Genomic DNA, 14,470 nt, shown 5'->3' on the forward strand with positions numbered 1-14,470 from the left:
GGAACAAACAGAGCTTTTGATTGAGAGGTCATAAATGTCATGGATGCAAGTTAATTGTTAAAAAAACCCATCTTTTTTATGCTTTGGTTTATCCCACCTGATTATTTAAGATGTCCAACGATTTTTTTTCTTCTGCTGGCTATTTAGAAAAGGTCCCATCCATATCACAGGTGAAAGAGGTGCACTGCGTGAGTGGAATAAGCAGATTGTGGTATTCAAAAGAGATGAGCTTGACCCGCTTGACTGAAGCAGGACGTTTCATCAGCACATCACAAGCAAGAGACACAAGCTTTCATGAAAGAAGATAAAGAGAGGGAGAGATTGCCTGATTTAAAGTGCAGAGGAGGAAGAGAAGGGTGGGATGCGATGAGGAGCACTCATAGAGCATGTCCTTCATTGGTTCAGTGTAGAGTCCACTCCTCTCATCGCCGCGAGTGGGTGGAGGACGAGAACAGAAAAGGATGACATAAACAAAGGGATACAAGTCTTTGTGTATGAACACAGAGAGGCTTCAAACGATGAGAGCTGCTTGCCAGTCCTTTTCTCATTTTGTTTGGCTCCACTAACGCTACACCTCCAGAATAGTCCTGCAGAGTTTGGTAAAATACAATTCAATATCTGTTAAAAGGAATCACTCAATATTTTAAGAATTACATATTTTCACAGTTTTACTTTGAGTTAGATAAAGAGATCAAATCCTCATGCCTGCTGTTAACTATTGAGCTAGAGCTGGGAGGTGGTTAGCAGAGGGAAACGGCTAACTTAACATTCAGAGTTCAAAAATACTCCTTCCAGCACCTGAGTCACTAATACTGTACATGTTGCATGTGTCAATCTATATAGAAAGACAGACATTTGTGGGAGGCATCTTTTAAAATGAAAGGATTATGTCTGCTATAGCTGGAATGCTCTCATGAGAGGAAAACCAGGCTATTGGGGGGCCCCCAATTTTACAGTGACAGGGGTCTCCAACTTAAATGAGCTGTAGGCTACTGCTGGCACTGTCATCTCATGTGAGGGCCACTTTAGTGTTCAATGAGTACAAAACAAACATGAAAACACCCACAAATGTTTCAGAAAATGTAGTGTTGAATTTTTAATATTATATAACAAGACAAAACTGCAAATGTGAACGCAATTTTTTAACTAACTGAAGCCTTTCATTGAACTACAAACTGGTACTCACTTTCTGGCCCGACATGTGGCATCACAGTGTTGTTCGTATTTAACAAAATAAAAATGCAGACATAAGTGTGCACATTAGTTTTTGACTGCTAGCGAAAATTGTTTTCTTTACAAATAACTCTCACTGAACTAACACAGCCAATCCCTCAATATGTTTGTACTCTCTGCTCATGTTGCCTTCGTATTAAGTCATTTTTTGCTTTTTAAAGAACTTATTTTAACATTGCACTCAACAACAAACAAATCCTCCCTAACAAAAAAGTAACTTCACGGGCCAAATTGCATTCTATTTCTTCACGTCAGTATAGCAAGTAGGGGTGACGTGGGCCGCAAGTGGCCCTGGGGCTACGAGTTTGAGACCCCTGATTTAAACAGACTTCCATAAATAGACTGTACAGAGCATTAAAGATACCCTATCATCCCCCAAGTGGAGCTAGGTGTGGCTGTAGAAGGGGTTACAAAGGGGTGCCTCTTCTAGCTGCTTCTAGTATAATCTTCTTTTGTGTTTGTGGCTCATGTAAACTGCAGGGAGACCTCAGGGAGACTAGCCATGTGACTGAAGTGGAAAGTAACTGAAATACAGTCTTTTAGTGTGGTACAGCAAAAGACACCAAACAGTTTGGTGAACAAAGTGAAATAAACTAAGGAAAAAAAGAGAAACTTCACTAGAGTAGCTATTACTGCTAAGCTATTCAGATACATTTAGGGAGTAAAGAGCGAACTTTTTCAGGTCTCTTATGTAGTCAGCAGTTGTCTGGACCGTGAATTCCTGTTCCATTCATTGGTAATTATTTTCAAATCTGTTGAATTTAAGGAAATTGAAACCAGACTGAAATTGTCAGTGTGGTTTTAACATATGCAACCCCTCTTTTATTTTCTAAAAGAAGCATTTATCAACATGCAACCAGCGCCTCCTTAAGGATGATCCTTCACTTCCCTTTTATTCCATTACGGTAATAACATCCTCGATTTAGCGTCTTAACGTGCCAGAGCCGCCAGGAGTTCACAACAAATTTTCTTCCATTGCATTCAGTCTTGTGCCATTTCACTCACTTTCTCTACATGGAAGCTGTCGGTAGTGGTGCAAGGCAATAATTTCCTTTTCCAATAATTTCCTTAAATATAAAATGTGATGTTGGTTAAAATGTCTGATCCTTGAGAAAGTTCCCCATACTCCCAATAGGCCCTTTAAGGCTTTCCAGTCTAATCTTGTAGTCGTCTGACTCCATAGGTTTCTCGTCTAAATTGTGGCAAGAGTAGGTGTATTTCCCAACCTGTCAAAATATTTTTAAACAGGATGCACTAAATATGACACATTTTTAAACAAACTCTGTTCAGGGTTTTATTTTTTCTTCTCTCAGAGGGAAGGATTCTCTGTCAACAAAGACAATCGTGTCATCTTCTGAAGTATCCTGAAGTTTCTCGAGTGGGTTCCATTGTCTGATCTTAAAAATAACATCTCATTAATGATTAGAAGAGATGTTATTTTTAAGTCTTTTTCTATGTCCCTTTTTTCTCTTAAGAACAAAGCATTTCAAACTCTCTCCCTCACACATTTAAAAGTTACTTCTTCTAAATCTGTAATAAAAATGCACAAATTCATTGGGCAATTAAGCACACAGCTAAGGGTTTGAAGTGGCTTAGCTGTGGGGATCTTCCCAACTGGGAACACTGGATATTTTTGAAAGTGCTTTACTCCCTGCAGAGATATCCACAAGGACCACAATTGCACATAATCAGCATCAACATATGGGGAAAGACATTCATACTGTATTGCAGTGAGAATGAACTGCAACAGTGATGAAATACATGACAGAGTTTCGGTTTATCTCGAGTGCTTTAGTTGGTGAGACAGAAAAATCTGCAGACATCCAAGATTTGAGTTTCACTTGAACAACTCAATTCACTTTGATCGCTTTGTTAATTTAATCAATTCAGCCTCTAATATCTGGCCCGAGGCTTTTATTACTGATCTTAAAGGAGGCGGAGATTATCAGAGCAGCGGGGGGGAGCAAAAAAAACAGGGAGGTGATGCTAAAATGACTTTAGATACTTTAAGCCAGACTTTTACAGTGTTGTGTGTCTACCGAGTATCCTCCAGCAAGTGTTTCATTTAAAATGCCCCCCGTGCGTGAGAGGCACCGGCCATCTGCCAGATTGTTTTTCATTCACAGAAAGCCCGATAAAGTTGTGAAGGTCGATGAGCTGCGAGGCCTGGGTGGCGACGGTATGCATGCTGAGGAGCTGCTGCTTATTTTAACAGCAGGCCAGGGAGGGTGAGTGGGAGCAGCAGAAGAAGAAAGGCGAAGGACAGAGCGAGAGAAGGAAGGAGAAGGGGGAGTTGTCATAATGCAATAAGCAGATTAATAGGCAGCGGGAGGGGAGAGAGAAATGAGGAGTAATAAATGTGGATCTGAAGATGCATATGAATATGGAAGAGATTGCAGATGCGGGGATGATGCCTGGAGGGAGCCTCAAAGACCTCCAGTTGCCAAGCTCCTCGTCTGCTGCTGGGAATTTCGATTCACATCTGCAAAATCAAAACAGAACTCACCCCACCCGTACTTTCTTATCCTGCCTTTCCCCCATCTCGCACACCATAAATGATGCTGACTTGACAGCGAGGAACCTGTGGCACCGCATCTGTGGATCTTTGGGCACAGGCTCTCTGTTCACCTGCCACGAGCTTTCCCAGCTCGGCTAACAAGCTCCTCGGTGCTTTGTTGTAAATGTACAAGGAGTGTGCAGCTTGGCTTGTGATTCAAAGGAACTTCACCCAGCTGGAAGGGATACACAGGGTGGAAGTGAGATGTGTTAATCCGTGTGCTTGGAAAGACCAGAGAACTTCTCATGTGGAGTCTAAATCCCAAGCCCAGACCAAATCCTGACGCTTTGTTACGGCCGTCGTCGCTTAAATGAGAAGGTGCGTCAGAGGTTCGCGAGCAGCTTTGCAGTCTCTTTGTAATACTTCTAAAATGTGTTCTTCCTTTGCTTTTATTTTCACACTACAGAAGAGAATGAGAAGCTAGTGTAAGCTGCAGAGCTTTCAAAAAGAATTGCTGATTTGATTGAAGATGTGGTTTGCAAAAGCTGCAAATCAGATTTCAGACGAATATCTTCGCGCCGTCTATAATGAGGGCACTATTTAAGAAGCTGCTGTGTGCCTCTGCCTTCTTTCTCATCTTGGTTATGTTTTTCTCTCCACTGTTTAACTAAAAGGAGAAGAAATAACTCACTTCTTGCCCTAATACTTGATTTACTCATAGAATGAGACATTTACTAAAGTTTTTTTGCATTTCTTGGGAAACTGACCTGGCACAGTTCAGGCATTCGCTCCACTTTTTTAATGTGCACTAATATCTTTAATATCATACGCATAATGCGGAACATTAGATTGTATATAAAAGGACTGGTATTACGCTGCGAATGTAATTATTCATTGTGAAATAATAATACAATAATGTGCCATCAAATCTCTTGTAGTAATTTTAGATATATCGTACTCCCTTTCAAATGGTTCACAATGGTTTGGTCCACACCTGTACTTTTCAGAGGTGAATGTAAAATAAAGGATGTGTGAGAGACCTTGTTCTTCAGAATAAAACTTATTTATGATTTCTCGTGAGTTCCCCTTAGGTGCTTCTTGGTCTCCCCCCCCCCCTCATTAAAAAATCCTGGAAACTCCTTTTGCTTTAAGGCACTTTCACATTTTAGAACCTAAGGCTACATCTATTATTTTTGTACAGTCTATGATTAACCCATGGATATTTGCATATTGCATAATATATATAATATTACTTTTTTGCACACACAAAGTTGAACCTTGTATTAAATCTTGTGTGTCAAAAAAATATACGTAGAAGTGTATTTTTGTCAGAATTCATGTCTAATTAACTGTCTAATTCATTGGAATAACTAATAAGCCCTTTACCTTTTTTTTCTCTTCCTTCAGGCCACAGTTGCGGCCTTCGCAGCCAGTGAAGGTCACTCTCACCCACGGGTGGTGGAGCTACCGAAGACGGACGAAGGGCTGGGCTTCAATGTGATGGGCGGCAAAGAGCAAAACTCACCTATCTATATCTCCCGCATCATTCCTGGAGGCGTAGCTGAGAGGCATGGCGGCTTAAAGCGAGGGGACCAGCTCCTGTCTGTGAATGGAGTGGTGGGTCTCGCCAGACTAACGTTCTGATCCAGCATGTGGGAAAAGAGGATCAATGGATTGAAAGTAGAGTGTAGATAAGCTTGTCAACCCCTGTTTAAGCTTGTTTCCAAAAATATATTTTTAGCAGCTTCCTGCCATGTATATGATTTCTAGTTTGATATGTGAGTCAACAATCACAGGAGTTATTGAGGTCGCAAGGTTGCATGTTGTGAATAAGTAGCAGAAATTTCTTCAGCTGCTGGAGAGATATGAGCATCATACACTGTAAGCTAAGCCTTCTCATTTCACTTGATCGTGAGGTAATAATAGTGGAGAAAATATTCTTTTTTTTCTTTGAAGGGTTACTATTTTTAAAAATATATATATATTAAAATCAGCCCCCTTTAATATTCTACTCTTTCCGCGGCTCTGAAACCCCTGCAGAGTGTAGAGGGAGAGCACCACGAGAAAGCGGTGGAGCTACTGAAGGCAGCCAAGGACAGCGTGAAGCTGGTGGTTCGCTACACCCCCAAAGTGCTGGAGGAGATGGAGGCCCGCTTCGAGAAGCTGCGTACGGCCCGGCGGCGTCAGCAGCAGCAGCTCCTCATGCAGCAGCAGCAACAGCAGAATCTGGCCTCTCAGCAGAACCACATGTCGTAGGTGAGGCGCTTCATTGCTTTAAGGGTGAGGGGTGGGGGGAGGTGGATGCCAACAAAGGAAAAGGAAACACTACCTCTGAGAACTTTACTTTAAAAAGTTGTGTTTATGCATGTTGATGAAGATTACATAAGGAAATTGTCCCGCTGGAAAGAACTGAAATGTAACAGAATGAGGAGTGTTGCAGCCTAGGTTGAGGTCGAAACGCCACTAATAGCTCGTCAGGATCGCCAAGCTCATCATTCGGGCACAATGCCATCAACTTTGCTTTGAATATAAATCCACAATACAGTAGTTGGTCCACCAACTGGACTTCATTTAGAGTTAAAGTGAAAAGCTACCAAATACAATTTCAACACATAGAATAAACTGCAGATCTTTTACCTGGTTAATTTGTAATGAAATAACAAAGTAACAGGCCTCACCTGGCCATGACTCTGCAATTAAGATGCAACTGACACACCATGAAAAGGATTTTAAATCAAACAGAGGCAAAGTTATAAAAACTAAAAAATAATAAATGTACCATTCTCTATAAACTTCTGGACCTTCTGTCGACCTGTTTCAACATATTTTTTTTTAAAACTGTGGCAGAGTTTAGGATCAAAAGTATGTGCTGTATTTTTGGACTTGCAGGCACTAAAAGAAATCAAAGGTGGGTAGGGAATGCAGATGTGCACAGAGAGTACACCTTTTATCATTTCCTGTATGAGCATAAGCAGAGCCTCAGGCTTGGGCCTCCCAGCTGTTCTTGTTTCAAGGTGACCGAGCTTTTATTGTCGCAAAATCTTTCTAGATGAATTATTCATCTTTCCAGACATCATACTTTTACTCGAAATAGTTTTTTACCTCGATTTGCTTCATTCCTTGGTTGTTGGCTTCATTTATATATTTATTTAATGTCAAGTATATAATAAAAACTTTCTGCTGAATGTTCTGGTGCAAGAAAGTTAAAACATTTTGCAGATAAACAATAAAAGAATTGAGATGGAGAACTGAATTTTATTCACCGTACTCTGTTTTGCCCATGTAAGCACATCTTTCAGCTTGTGTGCAGGTATAGCAGACATATACATCCCAGCACAGAGCCTAAAAGCTCAGTAGTATATTTTGCAAACTGAGCAGCCAGTATCCTCTGTGCAAACATTACTGATTCTTCTTCTGTGCTGCCAGTGATTCTGTTGTAAGGGTTGTAAATTATTCAAGCTTAAACCGATTACATCTGTGGTTCATGCTCTGCAGGTACGCAGGTGCAGCCTGGAGTGTTGTTACTTGTAAGCTAAAGCTGGATGGAGGCTCTACCCCTGACTCGCTTTAGATCAATTTTTCTTACGGTGCCAAATTAGAAGAAGGCTGTGCACTGCCAAGCAAACTAAAGCTCACTCTTGCCTGCTGTAGTGAAAAACACTCAATTTAAAATCAAAAAGAAAGTGCAGACACTATTCAGACCATGAAACCAAGTCATATCATGCGGTCCCTATTTTTGCCCAAACGTCTCAAATTATTTGCCTGACGTGTTAGAGGCATGTGTCCAAGATCTCTTTGGCTTTGATGCTAAATCCCCCAAGCATATCTCTTGTCCTGGACTTGGCACACCACAGCCTGGAATGGTTCTTAGGAGCTTGTAACAGCGTGTTGTGGTGGAGCCACAGAAAGCGAACTGAGCAGGGATCATGTTATATCAATTCCGGCATGCTGACCGCAGTGATCTGCTGGGATCCAAGAAGCTGCTGACCAAGTGACAAGAGTGCATTATAAGCCATTCTGTCACATTTTCTGAGTTTCTCTGCTCTCTGTTAACCAGCATAAACTGTATGTAAAGGTCAGAGCCAGATGTAAGTTAAAGAGATGCATTCATAAGTGATACTGGTGCACCTCCTCATCACACAAATAAATAAATAAATATATCTACATATATATATATGTATGTATGTATGTAGGTAGGTAGGTAGGTAGGCAGGCAGGCAGGCAGGCAGGCAGGCAGGCAGGTAGGTAGGTAGGTATGTAGGTAGGTAGGTAGGTAGGTAGATAGATATATATGTAGATATATGAGAAGTGACGGCTCTTCAACTTTTTCTTTTCAGTTAATATTTTATCTTCTCAGACTTTTTTGAGTTGTCTTATTTTGTACAGCTGAACTCTTCAACAGTTAAACAACAGTTGATCTTTTTTTTTTTATATATAGAGCACTCGTATATGTAGACCGGATCCCTTTCAAGAATCTAATTCAGGCTTCAATTTAATATTTAGATGTTCTCTAATAAGCATTGGTGATGAATAAGCTAGTGATGGTAAATTTGATTCTTTTTACTGAATCGAGTTTTAATGAGTCACTCACCAAAGTGAATTGTGTTTTTTTGAGTCATTTGATTCATTGAGTCAGTTGACCAGAGAGTGCAAAAAATGTACATTTTCACTTAAACTTAATTTGTTTCTCTTTTCATGTAAATCCTACTGCTAAGATGAATGATTCTCAAAGAAAACAACTATTTTATAGAACAAAAAAGAGCAAAAACATTTCTAAAATTAAGCAATTTCCTATCAAAATTGCTTAATAAACATTTATTTTGTTTATTTTTATTTTATTAGTATTTTCCTTAAATGTGTCAAATAGATATTTTCTCATTTAAATGTCCACTGAGCTGTGAGCCAGGGGGCGGTAATGCGCCTTAACATTGGTTGCCAACCAAGAAGAAGAAGAAGCTGTGAGCTAGGAGGGAGGGGTTAGTGAGTCCTGAGTGATTCGCTTATGATTCAGCACAGGAGGGAGGGGGTGAGTAGATCAAATGTACTGTTAGCATGTTAGCAGAGCGATGCTACTGTGAACCTGATGTGAGCTTCTACTCAGGGTTTTTTCTTCCAGTTCAGAGCAGAAATTTTTTTCTTAAGATACCAGATGTTGTGTTTTTCTTCACAATTTTAATTATAAGCTAGATATATTGCTGCTAACAGCAACAGGGATGAGTCAGTGAGTCAGTTGGGGTTGTGAATCATGATTCAGGAGTCAGTAAAGTGATTCTCGAGTATTGAATCGCGATTGATGCGCGAATCATGAACGAATCGTTTATGATTCACGCATCACTAGTCACAGCAGATGGCTGCCCCTTGCTGAGCCTGGTTCTGGTGGAGGTTGCTTCCTGTTAAAAGGGAGTTTTTTCTTCCTTCTGTCACCAAGTGCTTGCTCATTGCTAATTGCTGGGGTTTTCTCTCTATTATTGTAGGGTCTTTACCTTACAATATACTGAGGGGACTGTAGTTGTGATTTGTTGCTAAATAAATTGAACTGAAGTTAACTGAAGTGAATTGAATCTATCCTGTAACTTCAGTTAATTTTAACACAAAAAAACCTCATCTCCAATCTTCTCCTCACTAAAAAATATCCTCCCTCTGTGTTTTTAATTTCAGAGTGTAGATCAAAATTAAGCCCTCTGATATCATCTTTGTCACAATCCGTCTGCAATTATGAGAACATTTTGATTAAAACCCATCCTTTTGAGTTTAACATAAAAATCTGAGAGGTGTGTCTTTTGAAGAAAAAAAAATCCCTGCTTTGTCCCTTGTCATTTTAGTCAAATGTTTGGATTGCCAAACTAGCGAGATCCCTCTATTCTGGCATGAAAAGAGCCTCGGGATACCTCCAGAACATCTTAAGGAGGTGGATGGGTAAAGGGAGGTCTGGGCATGTCTGCAAACTGGATAAGGAGCAAAAACTGGATTGACAAATGCATTGGGATGGATGGATGGACCCTAAAAGTATATGGTGTCATACTGGGGTTTTTTTTTTTTTTAAGATTAAATGTTTGTCTTGTTGCTAATTTATCCTTTTACCACACCATGTGACATTTTTCAGAAAACAGAAAAAAATTAAACTCAGCATGACTTCATTAGTGCAGCTGTGTTTCACGGCATTGCTCTCAGCCTGTTTTTCTTGTCTTTGTAATCTCCAGGCTGTTCCAAAAGAAGAAGAAGTGAAGAAGTGTGTGGATCTTTAAGGCCATCTGTTTGTGTTGAGGATCCCAAAGGCGTCTCTCCATCATGGAGCAAAACCGACCGAAAGTAGAAGACTCTTTCACTCTCTCCCTTCCAGTGTACCACCGATTACTGAGCAAAAACGAAGAGAGCGTTTGTCCTGAATTTGGTGCTTCGAAAAACAAGTATGAGGGAGGCTAACACTGAAAGTTTTGACTTTATAGTCCCTTTTCTAGGTTCTACACCCCAGTCGTGACTTGAATACTCCCTTTCTTGTGTTTGTAGTTTGGTTTATTTTATCCACTTGGTTTGCTTTCATCCATTTCGCAGTGGATCCTTCGCCATTTTTCCATAGATATCATTTGTACAGTGGTGTTTCTATTGATTCCTCTACTGGTGCTTGTGTCTCTGTATGAAAGACCATTGATTTCCTCTTTCTGTGTCCTGTTTTTGATGAACTCTTTTTTACCTTCTATATTGTAGCAAGAAAAGATTTTGTATCTCGTAGGTTTAGCAATAACACACTTTTGTTTTGTTTTTTTTGTTTTTACATTTTAAAATGAAATTCATCACCGTACATATACAGAGTTTAGGTGCAAATGTAAATCACCGTAAAGCAAATCGCATCTTATTCACTGTAAGGCAGCTCCTGAGTCCAAATCGGCCTTCGGTGCCATTTAAAGAGATTTACAGACGGCGCATAGAGTTAATGTGCAATAACTGCGATTCATAAAAAGAACTTATAAGCTACTCCCAACTGAAATTAATCTAGAAAATATATGTTACAAGGAGGTTCACTTTAATCCTCAGAAATCTTAAATGTTCCCGACAGATTACCAGAATGTCATCACTTTTGATTTTAACAGAATTAAATGAATATTATGTTTATTTTTCCAGATCTGTCTATTTTATAGTTTACGAGATCAGAGATTTAACACAAAGTTTTAATGTTCATTTAAAATATTATGTATTCTTTCTATGATGTGCAGATTGTTTAAAATCTATTCATTGCATTATGGCTAAATACTAGCACATAGTTCACGTGGATGTGTTACCTGCATTTTGTGTTATGAGTGGAGTGTTTTGGTTTGTTTTTTTTCCCCAGTGGATCTGTGAGAGAAATCATTTTCTTTGTCACCCAAGTAGCTGAACTCCAGAGTCAAAGTGGTAATCTGCCAAATCTGTGTTTACGTTGTCTCCATCTTTGGTGAGCTTCTTGTTGTGGTTTTCTGCTCCGTCGTTCCCAGAGATGACTTATTTATAAGTTTTTTTATCTTTTTTTTTTTTTTTTTTTTTTTTTTTTGTTTACTGTTGATTTTCTTTACATTTTCAGTAGCTGGCTTTTACTCTTTTATTTATCCCAGGCATTAAACATCACTTCCTCAATGCGAGACTCTGTAAACACCTGTATGCTGAAAGCAGCTGGCGTAAAAGCTGATGTTACAGAAATTTTATTTAAAACTGCAGTGAGTGATGATTTCATCGGCTTTAACCCCTAAGCCCAAATGAACAGCAGCCTACATTAATGTGTCCCACACTGCCACATTTGACTATTTCCCAAAAAAACTGTTTCGTCTAAGGTCTACTTAATGTCAAAATATTGTGATTAGGTGACCTTAATGTCCAGGTTTTATATGATTTACAACCATTTCTGACTCTCACAGTACATCTTAATAAGACAGATCCCTTTTTGTACCTTTAATTTATCGGTACTCTTTCTTAATTGACTTGCATTTTTGAAGCGAATGGTCCTGTATTTAACGTAAAGATAAAAAAAAAAAATAGATAACAAACTCTTGATATGCAATTGTTATACATACTATATTTGTATAAATAAATCTATGTGCTTGTGTACAGTGATCAACTTGTGCAGTTTTTCTTTGTATCGCATGCATGCATTTTATGGTATTCTAGCACATTGGCCCAATTCCAGTCTGGGTCCTAAAAACTTCACAATTATGGCTGTTGAAGGGTCTCTTTACTTCTGTCAGGGGTGGCCAACTCCAGGCCTCAAGGGCCGATGTCCTGCAGGTTTTAGATGTGTCCTTGATCCAACACAGCTGATTTAAATGGCTCTATTACCTCCTCAACATGTTTTGAAGTTCTCCAGAGGCCTGGTAATGAACTAATCATTTGATTCAGGTGTGTTGACCCAGGGCGATATCTAAAACCTGCAGGACAGCGGTCCTTGAGGCCTGGAGTTGGACACGCTTGACTTAAGGGGAAGAGTAGAATTTTAGCTGCAGCTTTGGGGCGACTGATTTCTTTAACAGACACGTGTACTTTTGATTTATACCACTACCTATTGATCTATTAAGATCATAAATATCACTTACATAACAATATACCTATTCAGTTTAATGTAGCAGACCCTCCACAGTGAAAGTGTGTCAGGGTTGGGTTGGGACTGGACCTCATTATTCAAGTGTCTGTGAGCACCAGAGAGAGGGTTTTTTGTTTTTGTTTTTTTTTATAAAGTATTTTATAGATGTGTATCAGATTTATATTTAGATTCTTTGATTAGGTTTTATGGAAGCCATTTTTAACCTCTTCAATCATGCATTTAGGCCCTATGTGGAAATAATTTTAGCTTTGCTGCTACCCTTGTGCTATATTTGCAGTTTAAGGTGAAGCTGGTAAACTGACCCAAATGCAAACCACCACAGGGGCAGACAGGCAGGATCTAAAGTGAAAAGCAATTTCAGTGCTGCATAAGAGGTGTCTTCAGTAAAGTTCAGTAAAGGATTCCATAAAACTATGAAAGAGAGACAAAAAGAAGGAGCATGATCATGAACTCACAGACACACACAGACAAATTGCTTTAGACACACACACACAGAGGACAACCTGGGCTCAGGTGTAAACAGTTAGAGCAGGCAGATGATTAAATGTGGGAATCAAGACAAAGACGGGAAGTAAAACACACAAGATACACAAAACAAGAAATACTGTCAAAATAATACAGATCCTCCTCCCTGTGCCAAAGAGCTCAAACTCTTAACAACACCAGACACCATGACGCACCTGCTTGTGTGTTGAAAGGGGGAATTATGATGTGATGCAAAAACGTGCTTCATTCTTTAACGTAATCATACACCAACAGCCTTGTTTTTCCCCTTTCTCTGTAGATTAGGAAGAGTAATGCAAGAATGAATTTGCAAACTGATGCAAATTGTCACTGGGTAGCTCAAATACCTCCAATAGAGGTGAAAATGCACTCATGTAACTTCACAGTATTTTAGTTTGTCAAAATTAAATTGCAAAAGCCTAATAGCTGAGATGTTCCCATAGATGCCAGCGACAATTACTAATCAAAAGTCCAGCTTATATCACCATTGGCTGGAAGTTTATGATTCAACTTCACTTATGTATGTAGACAGAGATTTTAAAAGAGAACAGGGATAGGAGAAAAATAAAACTGTAGGATTTTCTGGTATGTCCTGAAAAAATGTTGCTGTATTGCTTGATTTCACTTATCAGTTGTACTCCTCATTATAGCTGTTAGGAGCGAGTACTTGTGAGTTGTGAAATGGCTCATAAACACTTCAGCAAGGTGAAATTTCACTTTCATTCTGTCTGAACACACCACCTGAAAGAGCTGTTTCTGCTTTACACCTTGTTGGTTTGTCAGACCAGCAAAGGCACCGCCAACCTCTTCGATTCCAAGCTAGCAACTGCTTTGCAGTCTGCAGTGGATCTATATTGTAGAGGTTTACACATTTATTAAAGAGGTAAAAGAAAATCACCTGTTCAGTCTTGGGTGGAAGCACAAATCCCTTTGGGATTGTGTAGGTCTGGTTAAAAATGTGCCAAATTAAAAAAAAATACCATTACAATAGTATGAGGGAGCAAAGATGCTGTTAGAAAGATGTGATTCAGTTTAAAACAATGCTTTTTAAATAAAAGTTATTTTTCAATGCTTGAAAAATCACTGCCCAAATATGTGCCCACAGCTGTTTTAACATGTCAAAGCTTCCTTTTATAAGGACTTTGGTGTTATAAATGAAAATCCAATGCGCAAGAGCTGAATAATTAACCCAGACTCCAGTTCCCCTACTGGCAACTTGAGAGTCAATCCCCATAGACTGCCATGTTATAGTGCCAAGTTTACAGCATAATAAAGCATGTTTGCAGTCTGGTGCAAAACAGTTTTGGCCTATACTGTCCAGCTATTTTCATAAGAAAGGAGGTGAATTGTTTTATAAAGCGTCCACTAGGATAGTTGAGTCCAAATTTGATATTTGAGTCATTAAACTCTCATCACTGTGTGTGTGTGTTCCTGTCTAGCTATCTTTGTGAGGACTGAAATCTGCATTCTATAGTCACTTGTGAGGACACACTCACTGGTCCTTACAAGTTTGAAGGCCTTTTTGAGGCTCAAAATGTGGTTTTGGTGTCAGGGTTACAATTAGGTTATGGTTAGGGTTAGGGTTAGGCATTTATTTTTAATGGTTAGGGTTAGGGTAAGGGGCTAGGGAAACCATTATGTCAATGAAGGTCCTCACTAAGATAGCTGAA

At 39.4% G+C, this 14,470-nt stretch overlaps 1 protein-coding gene across 2 annotated transcripts in view; it reads left to right on the forward strand.

Annotated features, from left to right (window-relative positions):
• lin7a (lin-7 homolog A (C. elegans)) overlaps positions 1 to 11,812 on the forward strand; it is a 48,396-nt gene extending 36,584 nt beyond the window's left edge. Inside the window, exons 4-6 of one of the 2 annotated variants that reach the window (XM_005923517.3) lie at positions 5,138 to 5,347; positions 5,771 to 5,986; positions 9,931 to 11,812. In XM_005923517.3, the coding sequence (XP_005923579.1) occupies positions 5,138 to 5,347; positions 5,771 to 5,986 (426 nt within the window). In that variant the 3' untranslated portion in view covers positions 9,931 to 11,812. The remainder of the gene's footprint in view (positions 1 to 5,137; positions 5,348 to 5,770; positions 5,987 to 9,930) is intronic. The other variant, XM_005923516.3, reaches the window with a different exon arrangement.
• The last annotated feature ends 2,658 nt before the right edge of the window (positions 11,813 to 14,470 follow it).

Source organism: Haplochromis burtoni, unplaced genomic scaffold, assembly GCF_018398535.1.
Source record: "Haplochromis burtoni strain Fernald_Lab_line unplaced genomic scaffold, NCSU_Asbu1 Contig_49, whole genome shotgun sequence".
NCBI lineage: Eukaryota > Metazoa > Chordata > Actinopteri > Cichliformes > Cichlidae > Haplochromis > Haplochromis burtoni.